General features: G+C 46.5%; 1 protein-coding gene across 1 annotated transcript in view; it reads right to left on the bottom strand.

The window, feature by feature from the left end:
- Nucleotides 1-18,179, bottom strand: part of FAM234A (family with sequence similarity 234 member A) — a 318,557-nt gene that overhangs the window by 129,876 nt on the left and 170,502 nt on the right. The window contains exon 7 of the mRNA XM_069210403.1: nt 14,046-14,190. Within this exon, the coding sequence (XP_069066504.1) occupies nt 14,046-14,190 (145 nt within the window). The remainder of the gene's footprint in view (nt 1-14,045; nt 14,191-18,179) is intronic.

Below are 18,179 nucleotides of genomic sequence, written 5' to 3'. Positions count from 1 at the left end.
ATATTTTATAGTCTTTTACCCACAATTTGTTTTCATGGACTAACCATAGTGTATTTATTGGGTTATATGTCGGAACCATGGGTGCTTCAAGCACCCGTGGCTCAACATTGAGGTCGGAACAACAACCTCGTTCTAATCACTAATGCCTTTACCACGAATGCGTTTACAACGATTTTACCATTGTAAACGCATTCCTTGTAAAGGCATTAGCGATCAGCATGCACGGTTCCTGCATGATTCCCCTCTAGCCCCCCACCCCCAAAAATTACCACGACCCCCCCCATCCCCACATCTACCCCAACCCCTCACCCCAAAAATTACCAGAACCCCAACCCCATCCCCTAAAACCTAAACCACCCAAACCCCCAACTCACCCCTTAAACCTAAACCCTGACCCCCCTCCCCTCTAAACCCTAATCACCCCGAGATCCCCACCCCACCCCCACCCCCCCCAAAAAAACAGCTCCAGTCCCAGCCCAACTTACCTCCTCCTTCACCGCGTCGACTCAGACTCCCTTCTTCTGTACCTCAACCACGCATGTACGTGGTTCAGACATGCGTGGTTAAGGTACCAAAACCATGAAGTCGTGGAAAACAAAAGCGTTGTTTTGCTTTCGTTTTTCACAACTTCGTGGTTTCGGAGTCGTTGTTCTGGGTGTTTTCCTATTTATTGTTGTTACAAACTGTGCAAAATGTCTACTTAACGTAAAAAAGAATTCCTCTTTTGAATGTGTGGTACACAGTCTGATCTGTTAATATGTTCTCTTTCATCCATTTAGTTTTTTTGTTTCTCTTCCTATTTAAAATTTTCCTCTTACCTGTGTACTCATGTTTAGTGGTTTTGGGGCAGTCTTTTAAAATTAATAGTAGAATGAAGAATTGCCTGAAGAAGAAACAAATTAATATCAGTGTTGAAAGACATGCTAGCAGTTTTACGTAGCTTATAGCTAGAAGTTCTGGGTACCACACCCTCCAGGCCCAATCTGGAGCCACTAGGATTACTTAAGCCTACTTATTCCTGTCTTCTTCAGAACTTTGTGCAGGAGAAGTAAAACCGGGAAGGCGTACATGAGTTCTGAGCTCCAGGCTATCCGAAAGGCATCTCCGCACGAGGACTTTCTTGGGAAGTCCAATGTGCAAAAGCTTGGACAATGTGCTTTCTCAGCAGTGGCAAACAGATCAAGCTAAGGTTCTCCTCAATTGCTCAAAGACAACCTGTTACCTCTGAGTGCAGCTGCATTTGTGAACCTCTAGAAACATAAGCGGAGTTTGTCTGCCCTGGTGTTTAAAGATCCTGCTACGTATTGCAAGACCAGATTGATACCCTGACAACTCAGCCAGTTTCTGAGATGTAGAGCCTCCTGGCACAGGATCACCAACCCCTCTCCATCCCACTTTTTGCAGTACCACGTGGGGTGGTTTTGTCTGGGAGAACCTGCACATATTCTCCCTTAATGGATGGAGAAAGGCTTTTAATGCCAAGCAGATCACCTGCAACTCCAACAAGTTGATATGGAGGCACGTTTTCACCAGAGAACAAAGTCCACTGATCTCTACCTCTCCCAGATTACCTCCCCAACCCAGCAATGATGCATCTGTAACAATGGTTAGCTGTAGGTTGGGCAAAGAGAAGGGTCTGCCACAGGTCCAACTGTGGTTCAGCAGCCACTAGTGCAGATCTTTTGCAGTCTCTTCGGACTCCTGGATGGAATCTGAGAGGTTTCCTTTGGACTGAGCCAACTGAGATTTCATGTCCTACTGCAGCACCTTCATGTGCTACCTGGCGTGGCCTACTAGCATGATACAGAAGGCCAGGAAGCCTTAGAGCTGCTCTCACTGAGACCTAGGTCAAGGGTTGACACATCAGGACCAGGTGTCTCCATCCAGTCGATCTCGAGCTACCAATAGCTCTTACACCACTGCAGAGTAGCTCACAGCCTGGAGTCCATTTTTAAACAAGCACAAGGTCACATTTTTCTTTTAAGGTTAAGGGAAGGCTGTGTTTATTTTACATTATTTTCACCAGGCTGCAGATAGCAGGGCCTGATAAGGAGCAGGGCAGGAGGCAGATTTATGACCCAGGGCACAGAGGTGAAGACTTGAAGCACTAAGGTATTTAACACTCAAATAAATAAAAGTCCTTGTCAACTTAGTATTGTTATTTATAACACAATGATGTTTCGCAGTGCTTTTACATGAGAGAAAAGGAATAGGAAAAGTTACCCAATAGTTAAGTTTTTCAAAGTGTTGAATTTACAAACAGCAGGCCTCTTTCACCCAGTGGCCATTAGAACACTGTGCAATATTTATAACTGAAGAATACAATCATTTCTTAAATGGGAGATATTTAAAGTGTAGAAAAATGTTCCTCATTATAAACATTTTTGCACTTTAAATTTCTCCCATTTAAAACATGGCTGTATGTTTGTGCTATACTTCTAACTGTGCCACATACAGCGAAAGGTATGCCCTGTGTCACAAGTACATATGGCACCCGCTCCCAGTTATCCATACACATATATCCGATTCATATGCTCACATATTCATACATCCCCAAATACCACACTTAAACTGACACACATGGCTGCCCTGTCATAGTGCCCCTAGTCAAAGTATTTTGTTCAAAGAATAGTATCTGGCTCTAAGAACATTAGGCTTAAAGTCAAGGAAGTTCGGTGTGGGAGTGTTTGGTAATAACGTGCAAGTTGTTTAGCCTTCAGTGGCTTGTGATGATTTACACTGATCAGAAGTAGCTCCTGCAACAGATAAGGTTGGAGACCCCTGATCTGGACCATAGACTGAATGTGGAGACGGAGGGAAAGCTCGAAATAGCACAGTTTCCAGGATGGCTCCAGAAAACGCGAGCCTCAGAGAAGGAGTCCAGTGTGACTTAGGCACACTGATGGAGAATCCCGAGCAATGTTAAGAGACCAGACTGTCTGAAGAAGTCCACAACTGTTTGGGGCGAGCCCAACTTCAGAACCAGTCATACAGGTAGAGGAAGACTGGTATTCCCAACCGCTGAAGATTTGCAGAAATCACCATCGTCACTTTCATGAACACCTGAGGGGGGGCTGGCAATGCTGAAGGGAAGCACCGAGAACTGAAAATACTTGTGGCTTACCTGGAACCACAAGTAGTGTCTCTGAGAATGCAGGATAGGGTCAGGAGAAACCGACATCCTGAATATCCAATCCACGATCCAGTCTCCTGCGCAGACAGAACTTGAGCCAGAGTGAGCATCTTCAACTTATCCTTCTTGAGGAATTAGTGCAGGGGGCTGAGAGCTAAAATAGGACAAAGTCTGCCATCTTTTTTTGACACCAGAAAGAAAGGAGTAACAACCAATCCAGACTTCTGATGCCAGCATCGGCTCTATAGCTCCCTTCTCCACACAAGCTTCAACTTCTTGTCAGACAATGGACAAGTAGTCCTGGGGATGCTGTTGTGGTGCATGTGGCACGTTTCGTGGGGGTGGAAATGAAGGGTAGGGTGTAGCCATGATAGACAATTTGAAGCACTCGTCTGTTTGATGTGATTCCTTGCCACTCCCGGATGTAATAACTTATCCGTCCTCCAACTTGGTGACGGTGCACCACAAGTGCAAACTAAAGGGGTTTTGCAGAGGCAGATGGAGGACAGAGTACTGGGTAGATCCTTCCCCCTGGGAACCTTGTCTCAACGGGCTGGAGGCGACTGTTGTTGGCTAAGATAGGTTTGACGTGGCCTTAGCTGTGAGCCCCTTCGAAGCTTTAAAGGGGGAAATACCGCTGAGGAAACTATTATGTAGGCAGTGCCAGGCCACAGGAGTGCGCTATTGCCTTGCTTTCTTTGAAGCGCTTGTTCACAATGTCCTCTCAGGCAGACAGTGGAGTCCAGGCCCCATCTGTGTAAGTGATCTGTTAAAGGTTGGTCTGAATGTCATGCAGGACCACTAACAAAATGTTAGCCACCATGCCCCATGCAAATATAACGGCTCAGAAGTTAGTGGACCTGAGGACTAGAGTAGCAGATGAAAAAGTTTCCAAAAGATTACATGAGTTTTGACACTGCCTGGCAGAATGGTGAGAAATGTGATGGGATTCAGCCAGCTGGTGGATGCCTGATCCACCAGGCTCTCAGGCCCTTGGTGCTGCAGGAGGAAAGATGGATCCCTTAGAACCAGTCTATGTCTCCTGGCCATCTGGCAGTTGACAAGAGGGCTATTCCCTGCCTTTGCGCACGTCCCAAAAGTGTGTGTGTTCGTCAGTGCCTCATTCAACAGCAGAAGGGGTTCTAGAAAGGTCTGCACTGTCTGTAGAACCTCTGTGAGCATGTTTGTCTTTACATCCACTGAGGGACGCTGGAGGTCAAGTACTTCTGCTGTTGGTTCAATAACGATGGCAAATAAGGTGGGGGCCTTGGGACACTGACGGACCCCGCCCGTGTGTCGTATGCTGATGAGTGGGAGTGGGCTTCGGCTGCCCCTGTGGTGTTCCCGGTCTACGGTGTGGCATTGGGGGTGCACCCGCCCGCTGAGGCCCTCTGCTCTTCCCCTGGCCGCCGCTAACGACATGACGCCCTGGCCTGGGGTAGACCTAGTTTTTTTTAAGCTGCAAGAGCGAATAGGCAAAGTCCCGCTTGTACGCTAACAGTTGCAGCACTTCCACCGTAACCAGGGTTCTGATGGGAATCAAGGATTTAACATATATGAGGTGTGCTCGCCCGTCGCGGCTCTCTGCTCCTCTTCTGGCTGCTGCGGGCGCCCCAACCTATGGTGGGCCTCATTTTTCTGAAGCCACTTGAGCAGACAGACGGAGTCCCGCTACGGCGCTATTTGTTGTAGCGCCTCCAATGAACCCAGGGCTCTGATGGGAGCCAGGGACTAAAGTTACCTGCGGCGCCGGTCGCCTATCGGACGGAGAGGATCTGCACTTCATTTATAAGGTGAGCGGACAGAGGCAGCTAAACAGGCGAGGTAGGGCCGGGCAGCCGTCCTTAAAACGAGCAATCTGCGAGGGCCCCATTGGTCTGACTTGCCTCCCCATGACATATTTAAGCTGGGCATGGACGAGGGGGCCGGGACAAGATAGGCTCAGTACGTAGACACTGTCACTTTCACTGGGTGTGCTGTCTTCCAACACTCTGCTGGGATGGGGGCACAGCAGACTTTATGTAAAAAGAGGATCAATCATTGAAGACTTGAATTAAAAGTGCCCCAACAATGGTTAAGGGTCCCACGGTAGTGATGTCGATAAAACTGATCTTTTTGAAATACCACTCAGCACTGTGCCCCACCCCAATGCACAGTCAACTGGAACTGCTCTTCATCTGCCCCACCCTCTGGCAGACACCAATGTGAGGGAGACAGTAACCCCCCCACTTAGCTGAATCGCGTAACTCTTGCAATACACTACTTAACCGTCTCCTTGTGGTGACTGGAGGCTGGGGCTCCCACTAGGACTCTGAACATTGTGATAGCTGGACAGTACAGACATGCTACTGCCCACTAATGGCAAAATACATCAGAGATGGAAACTCAGGGAGGGGTGGACCCATCCTTGGAGGACCTGATGACAGCGATATGAAGTTCAAGGGACAAGCTAGCCCATAAGATTAACCTAGGGCCAATCTGCACAAAGTAACTGAACATGTGACTTCCACAGAAAAAAACTGTTATAACACTACAGCAGGAGGTTCATACACTTTCGAGACACCGTGCTTCAACTGCAGCAACAAGTGATACATCTTGATGACAGACTGGAAGACTCGGAAGGGAGGTCTCGAAGGAACAACCTCAGGTTTGTGGGATTCCCGAAGCGGGTGGAGAGCTTGTCCACCAAACATTTCTTGGAGGACTGGATCACCACAGTTCTGCAATCCAAACAATTTCCAAATTCTTCACCACTGAACGTGCCCACAGGGCCCTCGTCCCACTGCCTAGGCCGAGGGCCACGTAGAGGGCAATCATTGTTCATCTTTTTAACTTCTGTGACAGGGACGCCATCCTTCAGGCCACTCGGACAGCGGGGCACATCCTGTTTGACGAACATCGCATTTCCATCTACCCTAATTACTCCCAAAGGGTACAAGCCCAGAGGAAAACTTTTTTGTTGGTTAAAAAAAGAGACGTCAGGAACTCAACCTGAAATATAGCCTAATGTTCCCTGCAAAGCTGAGTGCGCAGGGGGTGGGAAGGCTCTCTTCTTCTTCACAGCGGTGGAGGCCAGTGACCGGCTTGACTTGAGAGGACACGGATCCTCCCAGGACCGAATCCAACCGGCCTCTCTCCAACAGAATTCGCCTGACCCATCGTCATGTTCCCGCCATGTTTACAGATGGCAGAATAGTAATAACACTGAGGGACCAGCAAAAAAATCCTAGTGTGTCTAAATAGTACCCTAACAGCAACAGTCATAGTGCCTGATTCAGGAGACCTGTCTCGTGACTTGCTAGATGAGCAGATGATGAACCCCCTCAACTTTTTTCCTCCAGAGAGTGGAAAGTTAATAGGTGAACGGGTACTGGGGATCCCATCTTTGGGGCCCAAGGTGGGCTTGAGGCCCCACTCTGACTCTTTATGCTGAGAAACAACCAATGTTACTGAGACTAATATTAATTACTGGCCTGTACAATTCAATTAGGGGTATGATATACTCTGGGGAATGTATGCATTTTTTGCACTCCAATGCTTATACCACTGGTGCATGGACGTGTAACACATATGGTGACGCTCATTATCTTATCTTATAGTAGACATGGGTGGGAGGCTCAGTGCAACTGCCTTGCTTCCTCAAGGCTGATCTACCTTCTTGCATAGCACAAGTTCAAAGTTTTCATTTTGTTGTCTTGTTGACGTTTACTGGGGGTGTATGAGGCGGAATCTACTAACTGGTACTTTCAGTCAACGGGATTATTGCTTTCTCTCACCCGAGTTGACCCCATATGTCACAGATGTCATTTATTTGACTAAGTACCTTTTTTAATCACTCGCCAACGCTGTTGACACTAGGAAGCGGCCGCCCACATATACAGTTATGGTGCCTCGGAGAGGAGGCCATTGACGACACGCTATATGCCCAAACAGTTTGCACTACACTGATAAATTATTTTGAAGTGACCTGGGGATCGGCGAGCTCCAGGGCAATTGACTGGGAGGCAATGAAGGTGATGGTTAGAGGGGTGTGCCTTAAGACATTTAATGGTGTCAGACAACAACAAGAACAGGACATGGAGGCTCAAGAGAAATATCTGGGGATACTGGAGGAAACACTCCACTCCAACCCCAATAGGTTAACTGCCTGGTACAAGGTGAGAAATTAACTTCTGGAGAAATGGTGTAGATTAGAGAAACATGACTATAAAGCTTATAGACAACGATTGCACATGGAGGGGGATAAGACCGGCGCCCCCTTGGCCCGCCTAGTATGACGGGAGTCTCCTGAGACCATTATCTTTTCGTTACCCACCTCAACTGGCACTTGGGTTTATACCCAGCAAGCAATCAAGAAGTTGTTTCAGGATCACCTGCAGAATGTGTATACGGACCAGACACGCCCGAAATCTGAAGCATTAGAGAAACTCTTGGAGGGGATACAGCTACCCTGCCTAACACCCACCACTGCAGAATCTTTGGATGCTCAAATCTCTAAAGACAAAATTGTCCTCGCGATTAGACAACTTAAATCTGGGAAATCACCAGGTAGTGATGGACTACTAGCTGACTTTTACCAGAAATATGATGACATTCTTGCTGATCGACTTCTGGGGTTATAACGAGGCATTGGAAAGAGGTTCCCTTCCTAATTCTATGCAAGAAGCGCTAGTGGTAATGATACCCAAAGGGGGTCGCAACTCAGTCGGTTGCAGCTTATCACCTGATATCACTGCTAAATCTTGATGTCAAGATACTCAGGGGGTTATTGGCATCCAGACTATTTCCCCTACATGAATATCCTGGTACAAGCAGACCAATCAGGGTTTATCCCAAAATGCAGCATTCTGCTTAAACCCTCGCCATTTAAGCCATGTCTGTCATGCCAAGATACTCCAAACAAATAACTACACATTGGCGCTATTGGACATAGCCCAAGCCTTCGATTCCCTTGATTGGACATACCTTTGGTACGTGCTGAACTTAATGGGCCCAGGCTCTGGTTTCATAGCATGGATCCGGCTCCTATACACGGACCCATATGCTTGTGTACGATCTGGGGGACTAGTCTCAGAGCCTATACATTTGAAGAAGGGCATTTAACAGGGTTGTCCCCTGCCGCCGCTTCTTTTGCCGTTGCCATTGAGCCCGTGGCAGAATTGTTGTGCTGCGTGATGGGTCCATGGGGTATAAGGTTGGGCGAGACCAATCATAGGTTTTACCTGTATGCTGATATACTTGTGTCAAACAAACAACCTATTCAGTGAGGTGTTACAGGCCTCAGAGTTAATTTAATTAAATATAAACTGTTCCCCTTGGGGCAACTGGTTGGTGTGCCAGTGGATAAACTACTCCAAGTGGAGATACCTTGGATGCTCTATTTGGGGGGTACACCTATCTCATCCGGCCTTGACATGACATATGAGCATACCATAGGAAGGGTGGTGGAAGGATTGTAGACTTTGGTCCAGTTTTGGAGAGAACTTCCCCTGTCTCTGTTTGGCAGAATAGCTCTGGTAAAAATGATATTATCCCCGTTGTTTGTACACCTTGCGAAATACACTCGCTTACTATGCGATCCCTCCCTCTTACTTTTGCACCATAGATAAACTGATCGTTGCCCTCGTGTGGGGCTCCAACCGTCAGCGATTTAAGCTCACCACTCTGCAAGACCCTGGAATAGAGGGGGTATTGGAGGTCCCATGCTTGGAGTACTATATGGCAGCCCAACTCCAACATGCCATCCATTGGTTTGACAAGATTTATTAATTGGGGGAAACGGCTGCTCCGAGGCACGCATGTTGATACAGATTTGCCTGTTCTAATGATGTCCGCACTCTGGTGCCTAGGGAGATGTCCTATGTTATCCAACTGGTGGCACAAGTCTGGGAAAGGGTGGTCCAACGGGCACTCCGCAGGGCTCCATATGCACTGGATATGCCTATTCAATGCCAGTGCAGCGCTAGAGGAGTCATGAGTGTGAAGTCCTGAGGGATCTATACCCGGAACAGTGTTTTATTACTTGACAAGAAGCTATGGAGACCTTTTCCTTGAGGGAGGCGCAATATCTTTAGTTCTGAAGACTTCTCACATGGAGCGCGTGATCTGGCCATCCTTCCCAGAGGAACCAGTTATATCTGTCACATTAACCACTATATTACAAATGGCCCAAGGCCTTCTTCTAATCATTCATTTATATCATGCCCTGAGAGAAGATCGTACACAGACAGGTCTACCAGTGCAGGCTCGGGAGGCGTTCCTCGACCGACCCTTTACGCTCACAGAATGGGAGAAGATCCATGAAGGAGTACAGAAGGTTAGCTCTAAAACGCATTTTAAGCTTCTTCAATATAATTTTGTTCATCAAATGTATCATACTCCCAAACCTTACATGCGATTTAAGAGGCACGTCTGGACACATGTCCAAGGTGTAACTTTCAACCAGCAGACTTTTTGCTAATGGTCTGGTCCTGTCAATCTTTAACCTACTACTGGCAGACAGTTATCGATAGTCTTAATAGGGCATAGGATTGGGAGGTATAGCTAGAAGCTCATCTTCCATCTCCTGCTAAGAAACAGTTGACTTGTCACATTTTATTATTAGGCCTTGTCCTCGCAAAGCGTCACCTCTCTATGGGATGGCTGTGCTTGACACCCCTGCGGTTATGACACGGCTGCAGGATGTCCTGGAATGGGCCAGAGCAGAAGAGGTACGAATGCCCCATGTTCGGAAGGATGATAAGCTGGAAGATCACTTGAGAGCTTGGCAAACATGATCACTGATATACAAGCGGCAATAGACGAGAGTGAGGGTGGGATGATCACTGGGACCACAAATCTTCAAACCTTGGATCAGAGAGTACTACACACAGTTGTGCAGATCTCTAAGACATCCCTTCACGGTTTGGGGTGATCCTCCTATCCACGCATGTCCCATCATTCCACCAATGAGACCCATACACAGAAACAGACACAGGGAGGAGAAGAGAGGGGTTTTGGTCTTCACACAGTTAAGTGAATACAGTTCCAGACAACAGTGAGTGTGATAAGTAGCTCTGATCGAAGTGCGTATGTGTTTTCTGATGCATACACTATGCCTTTCCCATATGACTAGATGATGCAATTTGTACACAGTTGAAATTGCTGTTCATGTCACAGATGAGATGAGGAGATGCATATGTGGTCAGCCCTTTATTTCTACCATACCAACCGTGGTATTGTACAATACTCCAAAGATCAGACCTTTTGTCTTTGTGTTAAGGATATGAACACCAACAAAACTCAATAAAGTTTCTTTAAAAAAAAAACTAAAACACATGCCAAATGAGGTGGGATCTTCTGTATGAGGGCCAGGAGGAGAGTTTATGGTAGTGTTTAGTGATGCATCAAAGGCACTAACCTCTTGCACGTAAAGAAACATGTTTTCATTTTCATACAACTGTGCAGTGTCTTCATCATCATCATCTTGTGGCTAAGGGTGAGAGTTTCAGGGGAAGCGTATCTGAATCAGCCTGAGGTTGTGGTAGTAACTGAGGTGGACACAACCACTGGTGAGGTTGTGTTGGATTTGCTTCAAAGTCTGAAATGACTATACGTTCTTCCTTTGCTGTTGGCTGCATAAATGCACATATCTCAAGCACATGGTCGAGAGGCACCATTGGAATTGGGGATGGATCCACCAGCGGTAACCCGAATGGAGGCCTCCTCTGATCACTGGGGCATGAAGACACTCCCGAAGGATTTGATGGGGTGCGAAGATACTGGTGAGGAATCTTCGTTTAGAAGTATCCATCTGATATCAGCCTTACACTTTGTTGGTTCTGCCAGATATAACCAGGATGATGCTAGGAAGGAACTAACTCAAACAAAAAACGGAAGGTTTTTAATGCTAACAGGCACGGTCTGTGTCAATTCCCATAAATACCTCCATCAATCAATCAATCAGGAATTTGTAAAGCGCACTACTCACCCGTGAGGGTCTCAAGGCGCTGAGGAGGAGGGAGGAGAAGGGAGGGAGCTGCTGCTACTGCTCGAACAGCCAAGTCTTGAGAAGTTTCCTGAAGGTGAGGAGGGCTTTGGTCTGGCGCAGGTACATGGGAAGAGTGTTCCACGTTTTGGCGGCGAGGTGCGAGAATGATCTACCGCCGGTTGTAGCTCTGCAGACGCGTGAGACGGTTGCGAGGGTGAGGGCGGCAGAGCGGAGATGCTGGGTCGGGGTGTAGAAGGAGAGCCATCTGTTTAGGTATTCTGGTCCAGTGTTGTGCAGTGCTTTGTGAGCATGGGTGAGGAGTTTGAAGGTGATTCTCTTGTTGACTGGGAGCCAGTTCAGTTTTCTCAGGTGGTCTGTGATGTGGCAGTGGCGGGGGATGTCCAGGATGAGGCGTGTGGAGGCGTTCTGGATGCGCTGCAGCCTTTTCTGGAGTTTGGCCGCGGTTCCTGCATAGAGGGCATTGCCATAGTCCAGTTTGCTGCTTACAATGGCTTGGGTGACTGTTCTTATGGTTTCGGTGGGTATTCATTTGTAGATCTTTTGGAGCATGCAGAGTGTGTTGAAGCAGGAGGAGGAGATGGAGCTGACTTGCTGGGTCATGGATAATGAGGAGTCCAAGATGAATCCTAGGTTGCGGGCGTGGTCGATGCGAGACGGAGCGGCTCAAAGAGTGGCTTCCATAGAAACTCCTGTGCCATATATCAAAATCCTGTTGAGAGGCATACAAGGGAGAGACCAAACAAACTCTCTACTGTGAAAAAATCCTCAAGGGTTGTCTTGGGCATTAAATCGGTCTGTAGGAGATGATGATCTGGCTTTCAACACTAAAAGTGGATTTCAACTGAGAGAGGACAGATCGCCTCAAGGCGAAAAGCATCTATGTGAGAGTAGTACAAGTTTGTGAAGTCAACATTTCAGAAGCAGTTACTGAGAATGTTTAAATATGCCAAGGCAGCTGCCTTTGGCGCTAAAGATTTGGTAGATTACTTTTTTAAAGTGTTACAAACTCACAGAGCTGTGGTATTCCTTAACATGAAAGTCTTTATGCGTAAGGCATTTTATTTCAGAGTAAATAATCCTAGAAAGAAAAAGGCATACATAACAAATATCATAGGTGCACTGACACTCAAAAAAAAGAATTATTTGAGTGGAAGGCGTGGGCATCACATTGATCTATACATATTCTATTTAAAAAAAGGTTGCTGTGCCTTACCCAATTGCTTGCCTTATCTTCTGAGTCAAGCACATACTGAGAAAACGGTTTTTATCCTACACCACCCCAAGAATTACACATCCTAAAATCAATGTTCTATGGTGCCTACAAGTCATTCAATTTGTGGTGTACACTATAAAAAAAAAAATCAATCATTCACCCTGGGCCAATCTCAGAAGAATATGCTTGACCACAAACATACAAAAGGCTTGAGAAGCCACTAAGCCCAAGTGTGTCAATCAAAGGGTACCTAGTGACAGAGCTGTACAAAGATTCAAGTGAAGATTTGCTTAGACCATTAGTACTTATTTGCTCTACTGTACTGAAAGCGCCAATGTTTACTGCTAGATTTACAACACTGAATATCAATAGCTGAACAAAGTAACAGCCTTTAGCATTTTCCATGTTCATCTTGAGAACTCACTATGGCGTTGAGTTATCCCTGTTATTTTCCTCTCCAGAGATTACCGTTCCACAAGGGAGAAAAAAACAGCGATTACAAGTTTTTGGGGAATAACCAGAAGAAACTGTATTCACCACACCAATTCCTGCATGTTTTGTCCCTGGGATTCTACCTGATAAGTCTGCCTACTTTCAGCAGGTAAAATTTATCCGAGTGGAATACCACTCACCAACTGGGACTTTTTGAATTTATACTTCAGATAGGCCTGGTAACTTCTGTTGCCGGTCCATCGAAAGTAACGTGCCACTTGTACTAAGCGACCAAGTGTCTCAGAAGGTCTTGCTAATTTACAACCTCACCAGGAAAAAGAGAAAAATAATGGCAATTTGGGGCAAATTCCATAAATCAAGACACACTTATTTTACAAAAGGTATTTTGACAAAAAGGGTGGACACAGAAGAACAAGGCTGAAACGTTTCGACAGAACACCTTCACTTCAACTGTATGTATGTGTGTGTGTATAAATAAATATATATATATATATATATAAATAAATATATATATATATATATATATATGTATATATATATATATATATATATATATATATAGAGAGAGAGAGAGAGAGATACACACACATACAAACACTCACACATACACATAATGTTCATATTTGTAGATTTAGATAGCTTGATTTTTAGGGGGGGCTGCCTCCCAGCCCCACTACTTTTTAAAATAATTTCCCTTTTTGTTTTTTTGGGTTAACTTCCAACCTGAACCCCCCCCCCTTATTTATCTTTTTTTCTACCTCTTACCTCTCTTTCCCACTACCGACCCCAAAATCTAAATCTAAAAACGCTTACCATCCTTTACCACTACCTGCCCCCGAGCCCTAAAACCCCTTTCCTTAAGCCTTAAAACCCCCCTTTTTACGTGACATAAAAAATGAGTTATTAAAAAAGATCTCCCTGGAAAAGACTGCATAGTAAACTTTACATATCAATACATGGGTATAATAACGAGAAGGCTAAAGTAAGTCCTACTCAGGCATATAGATACAAGAAAAGAAATTGTGAATGTCATTTTGCTCAGCATTAAGAGGATTATGTAATAATAAAGTTCACATGCCAGACACAACTAGCATTGCGGCGTGACCCACATTGTTACAGAAAATGCATATAGGCAAAACACATCCTAAGATGGGAGCATTTTAACAACAAAACACTAGAAAATCTTTTACTTTTTCCATGAAACGTGGCTGCTTTTTTCAGGTAAACACACACTTCTGCAGATTAACTACACATACCTAGAAACTGGTATTGGGATTCTTCCAGTGGTTATGTTTATCTTTTTCTCCCACTCATGGTCTTGCTTAAGCGTTACTGGTTTGTTCTGTTCTCCAGTTGTCATTGAATACAAGTTGTTTAAGGAATATCCGTAAATGGAGTTCTCTGAATCAAATAGAAATATTTTAAAATATAAATACAAGTGTCAAAATGTTTTCGGGTTTAGACCTATTTTAAACATAATGCATTATTCATCTGGATATAAAGGTTACTTAATACAAGAACTGTGGTTTCAATCCACACCTAAAAGGGACATATTTAAGAAAATCCAAAAATGACTATAGTGCTGTGGACTCAAATTTCTATCTTATTAGTGATGGAAAACCATTCATATTATTACCCAATCCACTAATCTTACCGTCTGTTAGAGTAATGTTTTAGAAGCAAATGAACAGCAACCCACATCAATCTTCTGAAGAGACCACACCCTTGTCAAGTTCAGCATCTCTGTCCCGGTCCAATGCACACACAACCACCAGACCAGCCCGCCAAAACTAGAACACCACCAGTGACAAGGACTGGAACACTGCTCTCAACACCCACCATCCCAAACACAGCAACAACTTCCCAAACTATCAAGAATGTAAACAATTGGATCACCTTCTGCACCAACTTCCTTGCCCCTGTGAAACACAGCAATACAACAAGATCTAGACCACTACTACCATTCCCAGACATGGCGCTACTCATCCTCCTGGACCTCTCTGCAGCGTATGACATGGTTTCCGACCCCATCCTCATCCAACACCTACACAACATCGGAACCCAAGGACACACACTGCAAAGGATCTGCACCTTCCTGAATAGAAGGAGCGAGTCAGTCACCCTGGTACCATACTCCTCAGATGCCTGTGACCTGATATGCAGGGTTACACAAGGATTCTCCGTCAGCGTGATCCTCTTCAATGCATACATCATCCCTGTAGCCAGCAATATCCTCTCTCACATCACCATCCTCAATCCAACTCAACTCATTCTCTTCCTCACAGACAACACCTCCAGTACCTAGATCAAGTTTAATGCCTGCATGTATGACATTGCCCAATGGATGAAGACCAACTTTCTGAAGCTGGACACAGACGAGATTGAAATCTTGATCTTTGGATGAGCACTTCACTGTGGGAACCCACCTGGTGGACAACACAGCCAGCACCGACACCCACTGCAACGATCAACGCCAAAAACCTTGGAACCATCATTGACAACAAACTCGATACAGTCAATACTGTCACCATCTCATTCTTCCATACCCTTAAGATGCTAAGAATGGTTTTCTAATGGCTCCCAATCAGCACTCTGAAAACTGTCAAACCCGCCCTCATCACAAGCAAGCTTGACTAAAGGAATACGCAACAATCAACAACAAAAACTCACCAGAAGGCTGCAGACCATTCAGAAACTGGCAATCAGAATCACTGTCCACCTCCCAAACCTGACTCACATCACACCACATCTGAAGGAGCTCCACTGGCTCCTGACACAAAAATGAGCAAAATTTAAACTCCTCACACACATTCAACGTATTACATAACACTGGCGCAGCATACCTCAACAATCGCATCTGCTTTCACAAACCTTCCAGACACTTTCACTGATTCAGACTACTAATTGCACACGTTCCATGCATATGGAAAATGCGATCCAGTGGCCAATCCTTCTCCTACATTGCTCCCAAAGTGTGTAATGACTGGCCACTACACATAAGAGCCTCCTCCTCACTTCTTAAATTCCAGAAAAAACTGAAGAACTTGCTTTTCAAGTAGTCGCACTAGGCCCTAGGTTTGGCTAGACTCACACCTGCTCAGTGCCAGTATACCCTTCCCGGGAAATAGTGCGCTCAATAAATCTGCAAAAATAACAAGGAGTTTACAATATCACCTCAGGTGAGTAAATTATATTGGATATGTTACAAGCAGCATCTCAAATTCTCATTTTTTAATTTTCTCAATCCTTTTAAAATGAATTGGGGGCATGGCCAAGATGGCACCCGATCGGGAGTGAAACCGGCAAGCTCCGCCGCCGGATGGGTTTTTCTGGCAGAGGGTGGTCCCCCTCTGCGTCCCTGTGAGGACAAGAGTCACCTGGGGCACTGCTGGAAGAGGGCGGACAGCACCAGAAGAAGCGCCCCGAGCACCTCCTACACAGCATTCGTGACGGCACTCCACATCGTGCCTGAACCTAAAATGGCAGCTGCCTGACTGTAAGCGCAATAGGAGGCCTACTGCCTCCGACACGATGGCACGCGCCTCGCTTAGAAACAGCTCCTGAGCCTGCCCGGCGATAACACCCCTGAACACCACGGACCCCAAGCGGGAGGCAGGTCTATCCTTCCAGGACCAAGCCCTAGACAGAGCCTGACACAGGCCCAAGCTGTCAGTAGCCACCGCGCGTCACCTCCAGGGACCACGCGGCAGAGATACAGAGCAATTGAGCAGGGCGCCGGAGGGGTAATCGGGCAGGTGAAAGCTGCACTCCAGAACTACCAAGAGCAGTACTGGGCATAGAGTGAGGCAGCAAGCACGAAAACTGCGATCACTGCGGCGTTAACCGATCCCAATGAGAGAGTAGTCCCTGAGGCCCCTGGGAATGGAGAAGGGCCTGGCCAAGGGGCCTCCACTGACCCGAGACTTCACCGGGTGAGAGGCGACGAGGACAACGAAAAGAGATAAGGGTATCGGAGGTGGACTGAAGTCTAGGGACCAGGCTGGAGGAAAGAACATGGCAGGCCCACACTCCAATAAGAAGGATGCCTCCATTAGAGACCTACTCACGAAGACGCCAGGGGAGAAAATAGACCAATTAGAGGAGGCCACGCAGCTGGAGAAATTGACCACACTAGACACCGCCATGTCACACAATGACACTGAACCGGTTACTCGCACCTTCCTGGAGGCCCTCTTTGGAGCCCTACGCTTGGATATCTCTACACTTAAGCAAGATCACACCAAAGACAGCCAGGGTCTCACAAAAGACATAAACGAGCTGGGGGACCGGGTGGATATCCTCGAGCGAACTTGTGATGCCCAAGGGGAAGAACTGGACAGCCACAGATGTGAAATCTTGGAGCTGCAGAAAAAAACCATGGACCTTCGATATCAAGTGGAAGAACTTCAAACGATCCAGGAGGGCCAACATTAAAATTAAAGGAGTCCCATTAGGAGTAACCAGGGAGAAATCTGGAGGACTATACTAGTAGACTATTCCACCATATAGCACCTCGGGAGATCACCACAGACAGAGTTCATAGGGCTGGGAGACCGGCTACATCCCCCGGGCTGCCACAGGACATTTTAACATGCTTACATTACTATAGACAAAAAGAAATCATCCTGCCAGCAGCACGTGATCGTCAACACATAGGCTTTGGGGGTAACAAGACCTGGCTCTATCAAGACCTCTCTCCCATGACCCTACAGCGACGCCACCAACTACGACCGGCCATGGAGTTCCTACAAAAGCGAAAAGTACCCTACAGCTGGGGACACCCTTTTCACCTCACATTCATCTGGGAAATGGACACCCACAGCGTGTGCACACTGGAAGAGGCACAATCAATACTGCCCTTAACCAAGAATCAAAATGAGGAAGAACTGCATGTGCTGAAATTTAACTCACCCAATTCATTGGCGCCCTCTAGACGCCCAGCACGAAAGAACAAGGGGAGAACAGCTAGGCCAACTGAATAGGAGAGCCATGGTGAATGGGCAGCACTGCTCGGACAATTGAATCGCCAGGAGCAAACTTCCGATGTGGACAATGACTGAGAGATATTGGGGCAACACTGAACCAGCAACAGACCCGTATGCTGCCCACTCCCCTGCCCTCCGGATGCTACCCAGTGGGGGAGGGATTGGGGGGACCCTTCTCCTGTTCTTAGGATGACATAAGCTGGCGGCGGGACCTTGGACCCCATGAAGGAGGACAGTGCTTGGACCAGGAGGCCGCGCTATGGACCCCACCTTATTGGTTTGAAGCGGTACCGGGGAAGACCGCATTGGCTCTTATTTATGTTGCCATGGTTGACCTTCGTTGCTACCTCTCTTTATTTTTCTTCCTATCTACTAGGCAGTATGAGTATTCATTGGTACAACCTA

Source organism: Pleurodeles waltl, chromosome 10, assembly GCF_031143425.1.
Source record: "Pleurodeles waltl isolate 20211129_DDA chromosome 10, aPleWal1.hap1.20221129, whole genome shotgun sequence".
In the NCBI taxonomy this organism is placed as follows: Eukaryota; Metazoa; Chordata; class Amphibia; order Caudata; family Salamandridae; genus Pleurodeles; species Pleurodeles waltl.
The sequence above is the reverse complement of the archived record's forward strand: the minus strand, read 5'-3'. Positions and strand labels throughout refer to the sequence as shown.